Genomic DNA, 18,463 nt, shown 5'->3' with positions numbered 1-18,463 from the left:
GAGCATCTGAAGGTCTCCTTAACAAAACTTCTCTGTCACCCCTGTTTGTAAGGGAGGGAAGATACCGATACGCTGGACGGCACCGGAGGCCATCGCTTACGGAAAGTTTTCTTCAGCGAGCGATGTGTGGAGCTACGGCATTGTCATGTGGGAAGTGATGTCCTATGGCGAGAGGCCCTACTGGGAGATGTCCAATCAAGATGTAAGTTTTGCTAATCAGATTTAATATTCCACAACCACTCCGGCTTGGTGAACACAGCATGTGATTTGTACTGTTTCTCTTTTATGAGGAGTACAACTGTGTGAGACAACATTATGTTTACTGATTTTCCTCTCAGGTCATTTTATCTATTGAAGAGGGCTACCGCCTGCCAGCACCGATGGGCTGCCCCGTGACACTTCACCAGCTGATGCTGCACTGCTGGCAGAAGGAGTCCAGCCTGCGGCCACGCTTCAGCGACGTTCTCTCTTTCCTCGACAAACTCATAATCAATCCCAGTAGCCTGCTGACATTGGTGAATGATGTTCAGAGGTACGTATCGATTCACACAAACACTGAGATCTATTGCGTGTTTTGGTCCGCTGACTACAAGTTGTGTGACCTTCACAGTACAATGTACTGTTATCTAAAGCATAATATATGAATGTTTCCTACCTCCAATAGGTAGGGTTAGTGAATGCATAATTGTTGTTAGGTATCCCAGATTGGCAATGCAGTTCCCAGTAGAATCTGGAGAGAACATTCAAGGTTGAGCTGATATATTCACTTTGATTCACTGCTGATGTTACACGTCGCTCCATGTGGATTGTCACCCCAGACTGCATGAAGTGAAACCAATGGCTTAGTGAGAGGTAGAAAGTTCTGCATGTCGGAAAATGGTTTGTAATAATGTAGATACAAGGTTTGCAGCTCACGGCTTTGAATATGATTATACTTGTGCTCTGCTTGACTTTCTCTTTGTCATCCTAGTTTTTCCGAGTCTCCGGAGGACATGCCAGACTACCCCCTGTTCATCTCCATCGGTGACTGGCTCGACTCCATCAAAATGTGCCAGTACAAGAACAACTTCCTTGCAGCAGGATACACAACACTGGATTCCATTTCAACCATGAGTATAGAGTGAGTGAAGCCAAATCGCACAGAGTGCAGCTACGGTATCAAAAAGTACATCAACCCAAGGGAGAGGTAGTAGAGTAGGAGAAGCAGCATAAAAAAGTTGGAAACATTGGAACAGAGGGACGGTTTTATTGTTCCAATAATGTAAAAAAAAAAAAAAAGTATCTGTACCATAGACTGTATATGAAAATAGATGTCTCCACTTCCTTCCACTATCCAGCGATTAAGCCTATGAAGATGTAATTAAGAGGCAGAGTCTGTACGTTAGTGATCTGAGGAAAAGAGCTGTGTCGGATGTTCCTTCAGTCTCAGCTGTCAACCACGACAATGCAGACATTTTTTTTACAATATCACTTAAAGATACCTTAAATGACAGAAACTATCTTGAAAACTAATTACTTGATGTGTAATTTTTGGTCTTTCTGACTTTATCAATAAGACAATGCAAGGGTGAAATGGGGAGAGAGAATGGTGAAGACACTAAGCAAAGGGCCGGATTTTCATTTGGTCCATTTCTCATCCGTTAACATGGAGGAGGCAGGGTTCATGATCTGAAGTAAAGCCAACCACCAGGTGGCAATGAAGACACTTCAATTTTGTGGAGCTGTCATGTCGTCCATCTTTATATACAGTCTATGATTTGCACAGCTTGTGTGTATCATGTACCCTGATATTAAATGTTCTTTCTTGTTTTTGATGATAATGCTATGATATTTCAAATGTGTCCTGGCTTTAAAAAATGTTTATTAAGCCGCAGCGAATACTATTGTTACAGTATTTTGTTCTGCTGTGCTGAATGTTTTTATTGTTCGGACCATCAATTCATTCAAATGGGCTTTTTGCAGGTTAAAGGAATGTGGACAACTTCACTGCATGTTTTGCCTTGATCTAAGACATTTGCTGCTGTTCTATGATTATTCAAACTGTATAAATCTTCTTCTCCCCCTCAGCGACATCAGGCGTATTGGGATCTGTTTGATTGGTCACCAGAGGAGAATCATAAGCAGCATACAATCTCTGCGCCTGCAGCTTCACCACATCCAACAGAGTGGCTTTCAAGTGTGAGGCCACTCCACAAAGACAGACTTTAAAAGTGTGTGTGTGTGTGTGCGTGCGTGCACTGAGCTGGAGACAAACCAACGCTCCAACACAAGACATTTTGGTGTAACTGACACCGCACGCTGCTTGTGAGAAAGGAGTCCACCACTAGACCACATCTGGTCTAGTTAAAACACACTCATCATCGTATGGATCATTATCAACACAGCCTCCACAACAATCAACCTCTGTCTGCGTTGGCCAAATGCGGTCTCTGTATTATCTCAGCAATCACGAGCATTCACTTGAATTTAGGACGTCTTCTCTCCAGTGTCTATTCAAGTGTCCACCGATACCTCTTCTCTTTCCAAGTGACAATCCCACGGTTTTTATGGACTTTGAAAGGTCTCATGTCTGTTACCTCATGACCAGAGAGGATGTGGATGTAACACGGTAACATGGGGAACGGAGTGTGATTTTAGTAGCAACCTTTCCAGCTGGTTTATGAATCACTTCGCCAGTAATAAAGATTGACAGAATGATGAATACAATCATGTTTTTTGAACTGAAGACCGCTGAATGTCAAAAAGATTTTATAGAGATGTGTATGTTCTATCCTCATGATAATGCAGTATGTCTTGTACAAAGAGTCTTGTGAAAGTCATATGTTTTATTCAGTATGTTTGTTCCTTAATAAACGAGCCTATTTTAATACTTTGTTTTCTCTCAGACTCTAACCAGCACAGGCCCCAGACATCAGTCGCTCATGCACATTATCACATGTAACCATGGATGCGCACCGTCTCTCAAACACACACTCACACATGCACAATAATGGCGTCCTCTTAATTGTCACTCAAGGGACTGACACGTTTTCTGGACATCAAGAGAATTGTCAAGTGAGTTTGTCAAACAGTTGCTGGGAGGTTAATGATGAAAGGCTTGATGGTAAACAAAGCAGTATATTCTTTATGTTATAAATCTACTCTTTTGGATTAAATGTGGTATACTGTTTTTATTTTTATAAAGGCATTCATGTTCATGATACGGAGGATTTGCATATATCTACTTTAAAGCTATAGTTCAACGAAAAATGACACACCACTCTGCCTGTGAAGGGGTGGACAAAGTGTTTGAGTCCACAACACACTTTCGGAGTTTCAGGGGTAAACAGCATTGCAGCCAAATCCAAATCAATTGAAGTAAATGGTGACCGATTCGTCAAACATAAAAAAACATAAAATGCCACCATACTGCTCCTGTGGTGTCATCCAAGTGTCCGTAAGCCCCGACATTGTTTTTAGCCTAAATGTCCAATGATATCCTCCTCTGGAGTCGCATTCGCACGTGGATCAGAGCAGACATTTAGGCTAAAAACTTGGTGTAAATGACGCCATTTCGAGTTGAAATTGAATATCGGGCTAACAGGCACTTGGATGACACCACAGGAGCAGTATGGAGAGACAAATTAAATGTGTTCCTGCACTGTTGAAATAATAATAATAAACTTTATTCTTATAGCATCTTTCAAAACACAGTTACAAGGTGCTTCAAACACTTCAAAATCTAACAACGAGAAACAATTCAATAAACAAATACAAATAAAATAAAAATAGTCATTATTATTATTATTATTATAATAGGTATTATAATAATAAAAACAATGTGTTACTGATACAACTACGGATGATTCCACGCTGATTCAGGTATTTGTACAGAGCCAGGACACTCCCGTGTTTGGCCTGTGGGTGGCGGTGTTGAGTCAGCTCAGCGGTCTCCCAGCAACAGCATGTAAATAACTCTTGTACCTCTTCGGACTGAGGCGCATGACAGAGGAGGAGAAATGAATGAGACGCTGGTTTGAATCTGGTTATTTGATGGATTAACTGGAGGGAAGCGTTAAATCATCCAGAAAACACGACCCGAGGCCGAACTACAGGTAAAACCCAGCTCCTACAGCACCGTGCGGTGAAGGATAGCACCAAGCTAACGTTAGCTACACCCCGCTAGCGTGTTAGCGTCAACTGTGATGCTAACACTAAAGTTTGGGGGTTGTAACGTGTTTCCTTCGTCGTGTCTCTTACTTGTCGCGTTACTTTAAAACCGACAACTTAATAAAAGGTGCCTCGGGGGGGGGGGGGGGGGGGGACTCTTACATGTGGGACACCGCTCAGGAAGCCGGAGGGAGCTAAACGTTAGCTACCTAGCGACATTAACAACAAGAGATTAACCAAACAGCGAATGTTAATTACGTTACACCCCCGGTAAGCATGTTAGCTTAAGCAGGCGGTTAGCGAATAAAAGTCGTCGAGTTAATGTCACTTGCTGGAAGCTGTTGTTAGCCTTTGCGCTGCGGCTAATCAACACACTTACACACAGATTAGTGGTTTCAGGGGAGGAGGTGTGGGAATGGCAACTTGTGGAGTCTCTGCTGAATCTGCTGTGTGTTGTAAATCATGGTTACACACTGTGAGGAGGGAAATGTAACATGTTTATTCATTAATGGTTGACATCATACTTGTGGATGTGGTGTATTTAACATTGTATATAGAGACTAGATACAGATTACCTGTTACTCTGTGCAATAATTTCATTTTTTATGGCTTAGTTGGTCTTTAGGTCTCCTCTATTATGTCCATTTTTCTTGTGTTAAGTTATTTGCCTTTTATATTTGCACATAGTGTTAAGTTCTGCTCTGCAATTCTTGTTGTATGGTCTGAATGACAATAAAGTTCACTTTGACTAAATAGAGAGAGAGGGAGTATGTTTGTGTCTTTAGGGGAATTTAAGAAGGACCCAATAACAATGTTTCACTTTAAACATTGAAACCCTTTTCCATTATGTTACAAACTGTTTCTTCTAATCAATGTTGCAAATACTGTTATTTTGTTGATGTTCTCTATGAGGTTTCTATGTTTTATTCCCCTGTTAATAGGGTTTTTTGAGGGGTTGCTTTCCCTCACTCTTGTTGAGGGTGTGGATAGAAAACGGAATCAAAATGTTCTCAAATGTTTATTGCACTATCTACAAGTGAAAATATGATTTACAAATGCGTACAAGGATTCGTGCATAACCTCAGCTACTCACAAAAAGCAAATAGTGCACATGTTAAACAGTTTTACAAATGCACACGTCACAAACTGAGTAAAATCATATTACAATTTCACGTGTAGATTTTTAACTGCATTTCTGAAAACCAATGCAGGTAATGAAACAGGAAGTCAGTCAGGGCACATATTTGACCTTTAGCATATTTGTAGATGTATGTGTTGATGTTCTGATCTTTCCAGGACTCTTTTTAAATATACCCCTGTTTAATCCATAAGCGAGGTGTTACATTGTGAATGTTACAGTTTTAATTGTGTTGTTTCTTGAAGATCAGACAGACAGCTGATGGTTGCTGACTAGCCAATGGGGCTGTTTGACAAGTTGGCGGGATGGCTGGGGTTGAAGAAGGAGGTGAATGTTCTGTGTCTCGGTCTGGACAACAGCGGAAAGACCACGATCATCAACAAACTCAAGCCGTCCAATGTAAGTCTGTGTGTTTCTAACATAACTAATGTTTGAAATGTTATTCAGTCATACATTACAAGTGTGTCATTTCTCTATCATCCAATTGAAGTAGAGATTCCATGAATTTGAAGTTGTGCTCTTCCATAAATTACATTACATATCATTTAGCTGAGTCTTTTATCCAAAGCAACTTACAAAGTACATTCAACAATTCAAAATTCATGGTACTCCACATCACTGCACCATTTGCTTTTCTGTAATTATACTGTGTGCATATTTCATAAAATTTGTTAACTAGAAAATTACTGAAGGTATGTTGCAACATGTACTCCTACTTTAATCTGCTGCTGAGAAAACACTGCATTTGTCCTTCAGGCCCAGGCACAAGACATCGTCCCAACCATTGGTTTCAGCATAGAGAAGTTCAAGACCTCCAGGTATAGCTGTTTATGTCATTTTTCCATTTTTCCTTTTCCAGTTGTATTTGTCCGTCACAAATGAATATCCTCTCATTTCCTCTCCTCTCTCCACTCATAGCCTTTCCTTCACAGTGTTTGACATGTCAGGTCAAGGCAGGTACAGAAACCTCTGGGAGCATTACTACAAGTGAGTGTGCAGATGGAGCAAAAACAACAATCTTCTTTGCCATGTACGATGTAGCTGTACATATCGACTTCTCAAATCACTTTGTTCTCCTCAGGGAAGGTCAGGCGATCATATTTGTCATTGATAGTGCAGACAAACTGAGGATGGTTGTTGCCAAAGAAGAACTGGACACATTACTGAATCATCCTGGTAAGTTCGATAACATTTTGCACAAATCTTGATCATGTTCTTGCATAGGTTGAAATCAGCTGTTTATCTCCCTCTTGAGTTATAGCACAGTGTAAATTTAAGATAATTTGGCATTTTTGGGATAATTAATATACATTTTTGGTTTTCCTCTATTTCTCCACAGATATTAAACACAGGAGGATCCCCATCCTTTTTTTTGCAAACAAGATGGATGTCAGGGATGCTCTGTCGTCAGTCAAGGTCTCCCAGCTGCTCTGCTTGGAGAACATCAAAGACAAACCCTGGCACATCTGGTACGAACACACATCAACACCTATTTGCTTATTAATTACTGCTGCATTCCGGTGTCATTGAGAAAACGTGTGTATCACTGATGAACTGTAGTCTGCTGTGAAATACACTCTGCACAGCGCACACAGATTTATCTCTTCATCCCTGCTCTTTTGGAGTTTACAGACATAGTGGATTTTTCTAAGCAACTAGAATCTGACAGTAATGATGCCGACTTCAGAAAGTAGTAATGGTAAAATGAAATATAAATGTTATCGGTTCTATTCAGACTATAGCATTTCTATGAATTGATATCTTGCAGCGTGTTTCAATTTAAAAACATAAAGAAGAATATCCTTGTCAAATATGCAGGGCTTAGTGTTAAGTGCTGCAGTATTTACTGTAGCTTATAGAGACACAACTGGCACCAGCAAAAATATTTACTTGCCTTTGTTGTAGCTGATGAACGTGAAGGATGTAACACAGTGATTATAACTAGAGGTTTGGTTTCTTTCATAGTGAAATAGTAATTCTTAATGTATGTTGTTGATATGTTTCAGTGCCACAGATGCTCTGAAAGGAGAAGGTTTACAGGAGGGAGTCGACTGGTTGCAAGGTATGATGAGAGTTCACATAAATGACAATAGTTTAGAGTGCAAGGCTGCATTCACGGTTCACACACATTTACTATTTGTTAAAACGGGGGGGGGGGGGGGGGGGGGGGTTGTTTCATGAGGTCAGGAACCTTCACTCAGGAGCAAAAATCAGTCTTTAAACTTGAAAGAAATAATAATATGACATTATGACTGATATAATTCATATTTTCTATCTCTACATTTTGGCTACTGGAAACTCGACAAACAAGAACCCACCACATTTGTGGCCTGTTCAATTAACTTAAAAACTAATTTTACCTCTGAACATAATGATGGACTCATCAGTTGCCACTTTAAATGATTTATTTGGGTCAGGATCATAAGGGCTTTTGTATACATGACACTGTAGTGGGTTTTGATTAGTCTTCAGTAAAGTCCAAAAGTTTGAGGCCACTTTCTCATTCACTTGAATTGGAATGTGTTTTTAGGTACCGTCATGTTTTGCTGATAAACTCTTCACATTTCTTTTCCAGATCAAATCAAAACATTGAGAACATGAGGGCCCGAGTGAAAACGCTGGAAGAAACAGCATCTGTTAAAGTCCGTCATGTAAGATGTGTTGACCTTGTTTTCAGTACTGTACTGTAAGATAGTAATGTTTTTAACACGGTGTTGAGGTGGTTCTTGGACGTGTGTGGTTCACTGGAACAATTAAAGCCCATAATCTCATTTAGAACAATAAAATAAATAAAAATCCTAAATTAGTGAGAAAGAGGAGAGTTGAGGAGTTCATTTTAGGCAAATTTTCATCAGTCTGAACAGCCATTTTCAAAGGAACAATAACATTTAAACATGGACTTCTATTTACATAATCCCTCCCATTCCTTTAAACAGCTGTTTAATATCTCCGTGTATCAGGGATCATGATGCTCTTAAAAAAAGTCAATGTGTTTGGTGCTGTCTTTCTTTTAAGGAGCATGAATACCTAGGATGTCTTGTAGATGAGACACACATGTTAGTTGCTGTGGCAGATTCAAACTGGCACTACATTATACCACTGATGTAAACCGTGATGTCACGTGTCATATCATTAGTAAAGGCAAGAATCGCCTTCTCCAGCTTATATGTAGAGCCATCTCACTGTCACATTAAACTGTTGCTATGGTATATCTTTACTGCGGCTACGACTTGATGCAGCTCTGCTCCTGTTTCGTTAACATTGCTCTTTTTTTTTGTAGTTATATAAATATAGTAAATATATTTTCCATTCTGAAGATCATAATTTTAGCCAATTAAATGTTTTCTGGGAGGCAGTAGATTCTGTTGTAAATAATGTTACTTGTGGCTCAGTGACTATAAATAATATTTTACTGAGCTGGAACAAGTGATGAATGAATGTCAAGTTAGTTTGCCTGATTTTCAACTAGTTTTTATATTTGCCTTATTTCATTTTTCAAAGCAAAACACTGTTTTCAAACAAAATGATTGTTATAGTTGACTCATAGTTAATTAAAGTATATAATATATAAATATATGCTCAGTCTCCTCATGTTGCAAACTGTTGGTCCTCTTCTTTAGTCTCGGACCAAAAGCTTGATTTAAAAAAATGTACAGAGTGCGGTTGCTTCTGTTTCTTTCTGATGGCGTTTGCCAAACTCCATCGCCTCAACCTCAGCCATATAGCAAATAGTAGTTTTGAGTCAAATAGGAAATAACTGAAAATGTGTGGACGTAATAGCGATTTATTGTATATATTCTGTAGTAACTTGTTCATAAATGTTTCATCTGTAACTCCCATTTTCGTCCTACAGTTCTCCCAACTTGTAGAAGATACATCTTGTAAAACTCCCAAAAGGTTTTTTTCCACCAAAAACACTTGACACTGACCTGAGACATAAATGTGAGGGTAAGATGAATGACGTAGTTTAAGATGAAAGGGTAAGATGAAAGGAATTTTTACAGCCCTGTTCACTTTCCATGGTTCCAAATACAAACAGTAGAATGTATAACCTCAATGTATGAGGGTGGATAGGACACGATTCCAGTTTTTATTTTTTATTTAGCTTTGTGTGTTACTTTAATTCCATTCAAATCGGACATGTATTTTTGTACCACTGGGTGACACCCAAGTCCTAAACATTCAATTCCTACTTGTACAGGCTTTAAGGGCGTCGCAGTGATTTTGGAACGTGTTCTCTGTTTGTAATTGGAGGACATTTCAGAGTGGTGATTCTTCTTTTTCATGTCCTCCAGACATTGTTTTTAAAAACAAGGAGCACAAGTTCACTTTAGCTGTAGATTGTTCCCTCACAATGTTCCATCACATGAGCTCTATGTATTTTGATTATTACACTGAATGTGTAATAAAGAATAAATGCAGTGCAAAATATGAAATCATGTCTTGTGTTTCCTGAGGTTCTCTCTCTCTCTCTCTCTCTCTCTCTCTCTCTCTCTCTCTTACTCTCTTACTCTCCCTCTCTCTCTCTCTTACTCTCTCTCTCTCTCTCTCTCTCTCTCTCTCTCTTACTCTCTCTCTCTCTTCCTCTCTCTCTCTCTCTCTCTCTCTCTCTCTGACTCTCTCTCTCTCTCTCACAATCTCTCTCTCTCTGTCTCTCTGTCTCTCTCACTCTCTTGAACATCTTGAGCTCTGCCAGCAACAGCTGCTCATTAGACCTCGAGTTCTCGGGCCCTGAACAGTTTACTTGGTTGAACATAAACATTCAATTACATAGGTTCTGAGAGTTTGTGTTGTTGTGTTGTGCAGCACACGCTTCATTTTGTGAAGTGTTGTTTGTATATGTTTGATATAATGACATGATTGTGGTTATCTTGAATGTGGCTGGTTTCAAACCTGCAGAGGCTCAGCTTCAGTGTTTGGTTTGAAAAGGTGTCATGGTCATGTGGCAACCATCTGTCAAACCGTATTGCCTGTTGTCATCTGGAGGTTTTAGCTTTTGGTGCCAGTGTAGCACAGAATCACTTGTCTGATGTCAAAATTAATTAGAGTTAAAGTCAGTGATGTTCTAAGTGTTCAAATGCTTAAAATGAGCTGTGGGGCTTTTCTGTCTTTATTTGTATTTTTACATTAATTTCAATAGTAATAAGCTTTACATACAGTTGAACCTTTCAAGCTGAACCAAATAATGTAAGTTTTATTCTGAAATTAACAAAATACTTAATATAGAACAGGAAAAAAATGTCTACATTCAGTTACCGGTTAAATGGTGACCAGTTTGGATCAATGGTAAAAACACAATTATATCTGGTAGTTTTTATCTCAGCTCATAATGGAAAAACCAAAAGATATAATATGGATATAGTAAGAATTAAAAAATATGTATGAATATTTACCTTAAACTAAATAAACCAGAGACACATTGGCCTCCGTTCGTGTTGCTGAAACTGTTCTGCTGCCTTGCCAAAAGGGGGCGCAGTTTAAAATAAACTTGACTCCCTTGCTCCTGGTGTGTGACTAAACCTCGACTTCAGCAAATAACGACCATGTTTTTTCTTCCTTGGCGAGTTTGTGTGTGTTCCAGGTTTCTTTTTTCTTTAAGCTAGGCGGTATCATTATATCTGCGCGCTGCTCTTCAGGATCCATCCTAATTGGGGGTCCTGTCAGTTTTGACAGGAGCCGCCGATTAAAGGTGTTCAGGCAGCAGGGGCCCCTTAAGTGGACACAGTTCATTGATATGTATCCTCAAGTGAAAGTGGCAGATACAGTTCACCTAAATTGTGTCTAATTGCTCAGAGGTATGAGGAGCATTTCAGTCTAAGAATTCAGGCTCAGGCCTCAGAAAACGTTCATATAGGTTAGTTAATAATAAACCCATGGGAGTCGGAGCTGCTGTGAAATGTATCTAAAGAAAAAAAAATCTATTAGTATTTCATTTAAGTAGTTAGGCTTGACTGTTCTTTATTTTAATTGACGCATCTTGTCACATGTTTCTCCTGCGCAATGAGAGGAGCGCCTCAAGGTTTCTCATCCTCTTTAGGCGCGCAACACCAGTTCATGTTGGTGCAAAGTTAATTGCGCTTGTAAGGTAAAATGCTGACTGGGGGAGAGAGTGACAGCGGATAAAAGGCCACGTGAAGTACGGCTGCGTAATTAGGCGGCTGTTACGCACTGAGACTGAAGGAGCCGGAGCCACAAATCGTTGATTATCTGATGCGTAAAAGCGCAACGTTGATATAAAAATTCATGTCATGCAATTTCGTGATTCAGTTGTTTTTAAAAAAAAGATCAGCGAGATGTCCATATCCATCTCAGTAAAGGAATCTCTCCCACCCTCCTCCAGTCAGATCAACCGGCGCTCTGACGCGTTTCCATGCGCGCTGCTCGTTAATGGGGACGTTTGGTTCCTCTGACGTGTGTCTCGGTTACTCTGACGGCACCTGCGCCCTTATAAGCCTCGGTAAGTCACCCAAGAGACCGGGTTTCATTCGACTGGTCCTCACGGCGCACACAGGCTCTTCATAAACCCTGCGACTGTTCTGATCGACCTTCTCCGCCTCAGGTCCCCCAGCACATGACTCCAGAATCACTTGAGGTAAGTTTTACATGTGTCTTTCAAGTTTTCTTGTTTTTTCATCTCTTTTTGTAAATGGTTTATCAAATTTTTGTTTTCTTTTTGCGTATTTATCAGGCAACAATCTACAGGGAGGTCATATTTGTGAGATGAAAGCTGTGCGTAATTTGAATTATGTGTCCGGATAGAGACACAAGTGGAGAAACCGAAAACAAAGGACATATTTGACGAAAAAAACACAGTTGCAATTATTTTAAACCTATTCTGTCATATTTCTAGAGTTTATTGTTATATATTTAGGAGGTTTCCTATAAGAAGGAAACGTGTGGCACTTACTGTATTACTTTCCATAAAAGAAGAGAAAAACTACAAAATCGAGCCTCCTGTCTTTTTTAATCAATATTTTCTCTTTACTTAAAATGATTAGGTCAACGATCGCCACAAATGAAATGAACCGAGTTGAAAGTCATATCATGGCGTCAAGGAACAGCCTCACCTTGAAGCTTTATTTTGTCCAAGAGCGCATGAAATCGTTTAAATCAGCAAAGTACAATGTTTCTGTTTTTCAAGTCAGTAAATATTGTTACACGCTACTTATTACTTAGACATAAATCTGTCCTCAATTGATTTATTTTACTTTTATATCTGATCTTTTCCCTCCGTGCGTCCAAGCAGGTCTCCATGCCTGCCCGTTCCTAGCGGAAGACCGGCGCGACAATGACCATCCATGTAGAGGGGCTGGTGGCTATCGCGATCTTCTATCTACTCATCCTGGTCGTGGGCATCTGGGCGGCATGGAAGAACAAGCACTCCGGGGAGGCGGAGGGCACCGACCGCAGCGAGACCATCATGGTCGGCGGGAGGGACATCGGATTATTCGTCGGTGGATTTACCATGACAGGTGAATTTAACTGAAACTCTGGCGTCATGTTTCTACAAGAATAACTTGAACTCCTTTTAACTTGTGAAAATCAGTCTCATACCTGTATCAGGATTTAGAAAGTGAAATATCTCACAGGTTTTCCTCATGGAAGAAACAAAACTATACGAATAGATGTAATAGTTAAATAAAATATTAAAGTGATGTGATTCTTGAATCAGATTTTCTCGAGTTGTGACCTTGTGTTGTGGTTTTCAGCCACCTGGGTTGGAGGAGGATACATCAATGGCACAGCTGAGTATGTGTATCTGCCAGATTCTGGCTTGGCCTGGGCACAGGCTCCCTTTGGATACGCCCTCAGCCTGGTTGTGGGTGAGTGATGCTTTATGGATTTATACTTAATGTATGTGCATATACAAATCAACACATTCATACTTATTGACCAGATATCTGTTTGAAACTATGTGCATTAGATTCTCTGTTCATCCTTCAACTTTAACTCTGTTCAGAACAATCCTCGTGAATCTTTTTAGCCCCATTTGTTCAAATATATGTCTTTTTGTGGTTTTGTTCATATATAATAACCATAAATATCTGCTAGAAACTGCTGTTCTGATTTATAGCCCCCTCAGTCAGGGGCTGTGGAGGGTCACTATGAATCCTCAGATCTGTGCACCCTATGTCCCAGGTGGTCTTTTCTTCGCCAAGCCCATGCGCTCACGAGGTTACGTCACCATGTTGGACCCGTTCCAGCAGCTGTACGGGAAACGCATGGGTGGCCTCCTCTTCATCCCCGCACTCATGGGTGAGATCTTCTGGTCTGCCGCCATCTTATCCGCTCTGGGTAAGTTCACAGCTCTAACCTTGCTTGTTGAGGTGGATGAAATCTAAGTGTCTAAATCCAATGTGGCATTGTTCACAATCTTTTTTGTCCACAACCCCCTAGGAGCTACTCTGAGTGTCATCGTGGACATCAACATAAAGATGTCGGTGGTTATCTCAGCGCTCATTGCGATCTTCTACACCCTGGTGGGGGGACTGTACTCGGTGGCCTACACTGACGTCGTGCAGCTCTTCTGTATCTTTGTCGGCCTGGTAGGTTCATGTCGAGCTGAGGTGAAAAGTAAATAACTGCATCTAGTGCTTCTGAATAGATTGTCATTTTTTGATATCGTGTTAAAATATGTCAAATCACTTCTTTGACTAAAATCTACAAATTATTACAAACAAATAAGGTGCAATTGTTCATTTTATATTTATATTAATTTTAATCTGATACTTGATTATTTTGTTTTCATTATTCACTTACTCAAATCCTCTAAATCAAATGTATCTGTACTTTAATCTGAATGTTGAGATAACTCACTACATATTGTATTATAACACATTGTGTTATCGTTTAGATTTTTGCTATATGCCAGTGGACTTACTCTACATGCACACATCTATATCCTGCTCCATGTTTCTTCTGGGATCAATAATGTTTGATCTTATTTTATCTTCAGAGCACGAGAGCCAGAGTTTAGTGATATCCAATAAGCCTTTGATTGGATCCTTCTTGTTTCTGCTCGTCTACAGTGGATCAGTGTCCCCTTTGCTTTGACCAACCCTGCGGTGACAGACATCACCATTACTGCAGTGAAGGAGGTGTATCAGGCGCCCTGGAGAGGCAGCATCCGCAAGAGCGACACCTGGGTCTGGATCGACAACTTCTGCCTCCTGGTACAGAGACCGCGAGTGATTCATCCCTCTTTTCATCAGATCCATCAGATATCTGTGATTTTGAGCTAAATAACATTGACCTGACATGTTTATGTTGGACTTCAGTTTCTGTGAATGCTCTTCAGTGGTCTGCAATTGTTTCTACAGATGCTTGGAGGAATACCGTGGCAGGTGTATTTCCAGAGAGTCCTGTCTGCCTCCTCGGCCACGTACGCCCAGGTCCTCTCCTTCATAGCTGCGTTCGGGTGCCTCGTCATGGCTGTGCCCTCTGTTCTCATCGGAGCCATCGGGGCCTCCACAGGTTAGAGAGCTCACATCAGTGTGTGTGTGTGTGTGTGTGTGTGTGTGTGTGTGTGTGTGTGTGTGTGTGTGTGTGTGTGTGTGTGTGTGTGTGTGTGTGTGTGTGTGTGTGTGTGTGTGTGTGTGTGTGTGTGTGTGTGTGTGTGTGTGTGTGTGGGGGTAGGGGGGGGGGGGCATGTTGCCCTTAGATCTGAGATAGGCTGGTAAATAGCAGCTGGTTCGCCTCATCCATAATGAAGCAGCCGTCCGTTTAATAACCACACTGCTTGTGTAAATATTACATTAGAAGGGGGCAAGGGACCAAATTAGAGGTTTGATCTCCAGATTTATAGACAGCAAATGTCTCAGTGAACGACTGAACACACAACTTTGTTTTTGTCCTAAAACTCAGATAAGAGTTATCATCTCAAACCTAAAAAGACCGAAGTGAAACTTAACCTGACATTGCAACAGTGATATCTTCATTTTATCATCATATAGCATCTTATTTATTAGAGCCTCAGACTTTGGTTAATAGGTTTAATGAGCCAAGATTTAAGAAAGCAAAGGAACAAAATGAACAAAATTATTTCCTTTGCTCACATATTTAGTTTTCTAATGCCTTTACATGTTTGCTGCAGTTTTAATGTGATTATGCCCACATTATATACTGATAATAAGTAACCTATGGCTTAAAAATGTATTATTCATTGTATATTTTAATAAATGTTTAATCCAGAATCAGCTAGATTTCTGAGAAATCTGAAAAAGTAAGAGTCCCTGAATTGCTTATGTTACAGTACCCGTATACTGTGAATATTGGATGTGTCTTTTAAATGTGTGTTAAATCTCTCCCTCGCTCAGACTGGAACCAGACATCATATGGACCCATACCTCCCAGAGAGAAGGATGAAGCAGACATGATTCTACCCATCGTGCTCCAACACCTTTGTCCACCATTTGTCTCTTTTTTCGGCCTTGGTGCGGTTTCTGCTGCCGTCATGTCCTCCGCAGACTCCTCCATCCTCTCAGCGAGCTCCATGTTTGCGAGGAACATCTACCAGATGGCGTTCAGACAGTCAGTGAGTACACGTGTGTCATATAATATATTAGCCCAGGTCAGTTTTCTGGATGACCATTATTTGATCTATGAAATCCTCCATCGCTTTTCCACTCTTCTCTATTTTCTCATGCAGGCTTCTGACCGTGAGATAGTGTGGGTGATGCGTATCACCATCTTTGTGTTCGGTGGCCTCGCCACAGTGATGGCACTCCTAACTGGGACAGTTTACGGCCTCTGGTACCTGAGCTCAGACCTAGTGTACGTCATCATCTTCCCCCAGCTGCTCAGCGTGCTCTTCGTCAAAGGCACCAACACGTACGGCTCGGTGGCTGGCTACCTGTTCGGCATGGTGCTGCGTATAGGTGGAGGCGAACCCTACCTGCAGCTGCCTCCTTTCATTTATTACCCAGGCTGGATTGTTGAGAAGCGGATTCACCACCTGACGGGAGAAAGCGAGGACATTGTCATGCAGAAGTTTCCCTTCAAAACCATGTCTATGCTCGCCTCTTTCCTGGGCAACGTTGCTTTCTCCTACCTGGCCAAGTACCTGTTTGAGAGCGGCAAGATTTCACACAAATACGACTTTCTCGACGCAGTGGTGTCCAAGGACAGCGGGGAGATTATGGATAAGACGACGCTCGTGACTCGGAGCAACAACATCGGGCTGTCGGAGATGGCGTCCGTCAAACCGCGCCTGAGCGTGACCTTGGCAGCGGCCTTCACGCGCCGCGACACAATGCCAAAAGAGATGGTGGAGGAGGAGGAGGAGGAGTCCAGCCCAGACACCTCCCACCACAATGAAGAATGATAAACCTGGAATGTGATTTTAAAAAATGATGATGTGACTGAAACTGACAGAGAACTGGTCACTCCGTCAAAAACAGAACAAGCGAACATCTTACCTTTGAACAACAAAGGAGCAAATCCTGCTCGTGGTGACTGGATAACAGCCGAATGTCAGGATCTAGATATGTAGCGTAGCGGCTTGCTGATTGTCCAGTCATAAAGCTGTCTTCCTGTGAAGTACATCACACACATACACTCATGTAGTTCTTTAAGATATCTGGCTCTTCTTTCTTCATCTGGTTTGAAGACACACTGTTAAGAGACGCTTTATTTTTTTGTTTTTAGTTTTTTTACTCACTGAAGACAACTGCAGTAAGAGAAGATGAAAAATCTGTGACTGACAGCACAAGAGAAGAAGTGTATACTATAAGTTAAAAGCAATAACACATACACACACTTTTAACACGTGTACAACAATTGTTATAAAAGTCTGATTGTGAGCAAGTGGAGGTAAAATGGAGGAAAAAATGAAAAACAGGATATTTTATCGCTTTAATGTGTCATATCAATTCATTTAAATGTGAAACTTACTTCCCAATTGTAACACTGAGACACTTGGGTTTTGATCCATTGATTAGTTAACACATGAAATAGACTTAAACATCATAAAATCCAAGAAGCTCATTTTGTTCGATGCAGCTTTCACAGGCAATCATGTCTCTCGTGTATCTCATCAATTATTCCTGTAAAAAAACATTATATATCTGTGAATCAAAGAAAGGAACAATCCATTTACCATGCTGAGCAGAAAATAAAGCTAATATTCCCTCTTTAATGTCAACACTTTAATCAGTGTACATTTGTATTTGAAATGATCTTGTATTCAGCTGCCTTAACGACGTTCATAAGTAGAGATCCACGGCTCTGACTGGACTCTGGTCAGACTGACGCGAACAAAGACTTGAATATGAATGTTACCTCTAGAGAAGATTATAGTTGTCTCATGTAGTGTATCTGGACAAAATGTTTGTGTATTTGTTTCGTTTGTGATTTGCAAAGTCGAGCAGTAACTGTTGCAGAGCAGCTTCTGGTCTCTTTAACTGTTGTTATCGGCAGCGTGCAGATGTTTTTTCTCTGTGGCGTGTATGTTTGTAAACATGAGGTTATAAAAAAAAAGAGCGATACTGTATATATATATATATATATAAATATATAATATATAATGCCAGTTAAAATGATTCAAGTAAGATGGAAAGGATGCTGTATAAATGTTTATTTATTTTTGATGTCACAAAAGATGAAACAATAAAAAAGGAAATTATTTCAGGAAAAATTGTATTTGTATTTCACATTTTCTGTTTATTGACTCCACTTTAAAAAAGAAATTGGAAAGCAATTTGACTTCATCTTCAAAATTTGCACTAAATTCGATGTTTGCATGCAAAGTGATATTTTGAAGGTCTTTTGTTGTTATTGTCCGTCATGAGGTTCTGTTGTGTTGTAATGAGTTCAACCGAAAACTGACTCTTCACTGTCTTATTGTTTGATTTTTTATTATTTTAGAGGCGTGAAGCTGTGATTTAATGAGTCATTTATAAAAAGAAAGAGCAAAGATTAAGAAAAAAGCCTGAGAAGTAACAATTTTGCGTTTAAGAGATATGTTTTTATTTCTGCTTTTCCATTTTGTGCTCTCTTTTATTTACAGCAATTTTAGTTTCACTAATTAGAATCATTTAAATTCTTTCTGCATTTCATTTGTTGTATAATTTTAAGCTGAAGGGAGTTTTTTATTCGGACTCACTTTTCAACTTTGTTATTTTGAAATATATCTAAAAAGGAAAACATTCTGTCTTGAGAGAACGGCTCGTATTGAAT

General features: G+C 40.2%; 3 protein-coding genes and 1 long non-coding RNA gene across 7 annotated transcripts in view; all 4 read left to right on the top strand.

Moving 5' to 3' along the window:
- Positions 1-3,155, top strand: part of LOC117757388 (ephrin type-A receptor 6-like) — a 44,632-nt gene extending 41,477 nt beyond the window's left edge. Inside the window, exons 17-20 of one of the 2 annotated variants that reach the window (XM_034578518.1) lie at positions 53-202; positions 339-532; positions 971-1,120; positions 2,068-3,155. In XM_034578518.1, coding sequence (XP_034434409.1) covers positions 53-202; positions 339-532; positions 971-1,120; positions 2,068-2,182 — 609 coding nt within the window. In that variant the 3' untranslated portion in view covers positions 2,183-3,155. The remainder of the gene's footprint in view (positions 1-52; positions 203-338; positions 533-970; positions 1,121-2,067) is intronic. The other variant, XM_034578510.1, reaches the window with a different exon arrangement.
- Positions 3,156-3,918: 763 nt separating this feature from the next.
- Positions 3,919-8,263, top strand: arl6 (ADP-ribosylation factor-like 6). Of its 2 annotated transcripts, none has more exons than XM_034578565.1 (8): positions 3,919-4,094; positions 5,538-5,686; positions 6,044-6,105; positions 6,206-6,274; positions 6,369-6,463; positions 6,627-6,756; positions 7,294-7,349; positions 7,863-8,263. In XM_034578565.1, the coding sequence occupies exons 2-8, from the start codon at positions 5,567-5,569 to the stop codon at positions 7,886-7,888; spliced, it is 558 nt and encodes a 185-aa protein (XP_034434456.1). In that variant the 5' UTR covers positions 3,919-4,094; positions 5,538-5,566; the 3' UTR covers positions 7,889-8,263. The 2 variants fall into 2 exon arrangements, with proteins under 2 accessions (XP_034434456.1, XP_034434446.1); XM_034578555.1 differs by having other exon boundaries at positions 3,920-4,094; positions 5,533-5,686.
- Positions 8,264-8,354: 91 nt separating this feature from the next.
- Positions 8,355-17,914, top strand: LOC117757418. Its single transcript, XR_004613111.1, has 3 exons — positions 8,355-8,563; positions 10,072-10,084; positions 17,903-17,914. It is a non-coding gene; the product is annotated as an uncharacterized LOC117757418 (long non-coding RNA).
- slc5a7a (solute carrier family 5 member 7a) lies at positions 11,775-16,629 on the top strand. 2 transcript variants are annotated; one of them, XM_034578532.1, is made up of 9 exons: positions 11,775-11,879; positions 12,534-12,759; positions 12,997-13,110; positions 13,427-13,582; positions 13,685-13,833; positions 14,317-14,460; positions 14,608-14,761; positions 15,604-15,821; positions 15,936-16,629. In XM_034578532.1, the coding sequence occupies exons 2-9, from the start codon at positions 12,576-12,578 to the stop codon at positions 16,608-16,610; spliced, it is 1,794 nt and encodes a 597-aa protein (XP_034434423.1). In that variant the 5' UTR covers positions 11,775-11,879; positions 12,534-12,575; the 3' UTR covers positions 16,611-16,629. The 2 variants fall into 2 exon arrangements, with proteins under 2 accessions (XP_034434423.1, XP_034434432.1); XM_034578541.1 differs by having other exon boundaries at positions 12,531-12,759; positions 15,936-16,610.
- Positions 17,915-18,463: the final 549 nt, after the last annotated feature.

This window comes from Hippoglossus hippoglossus, chromosome 3 (assembly GCF_009819705.1).
Source record: "Hippoglossus hippoglossus isolate fHipHip1 chromosome 3, fHipHip1.pri, whole genome shotgun sequence".
NCBI lineage: Eukaryota > Metazoa > Chordata > Actinopteri > Pleuronectiformes > Pleuronectidae > Hippoglossus > Hippoglossus hippoglossus.
This window is presented reverse-complemented; position numbering and strand designations above follow the sequence as displayed.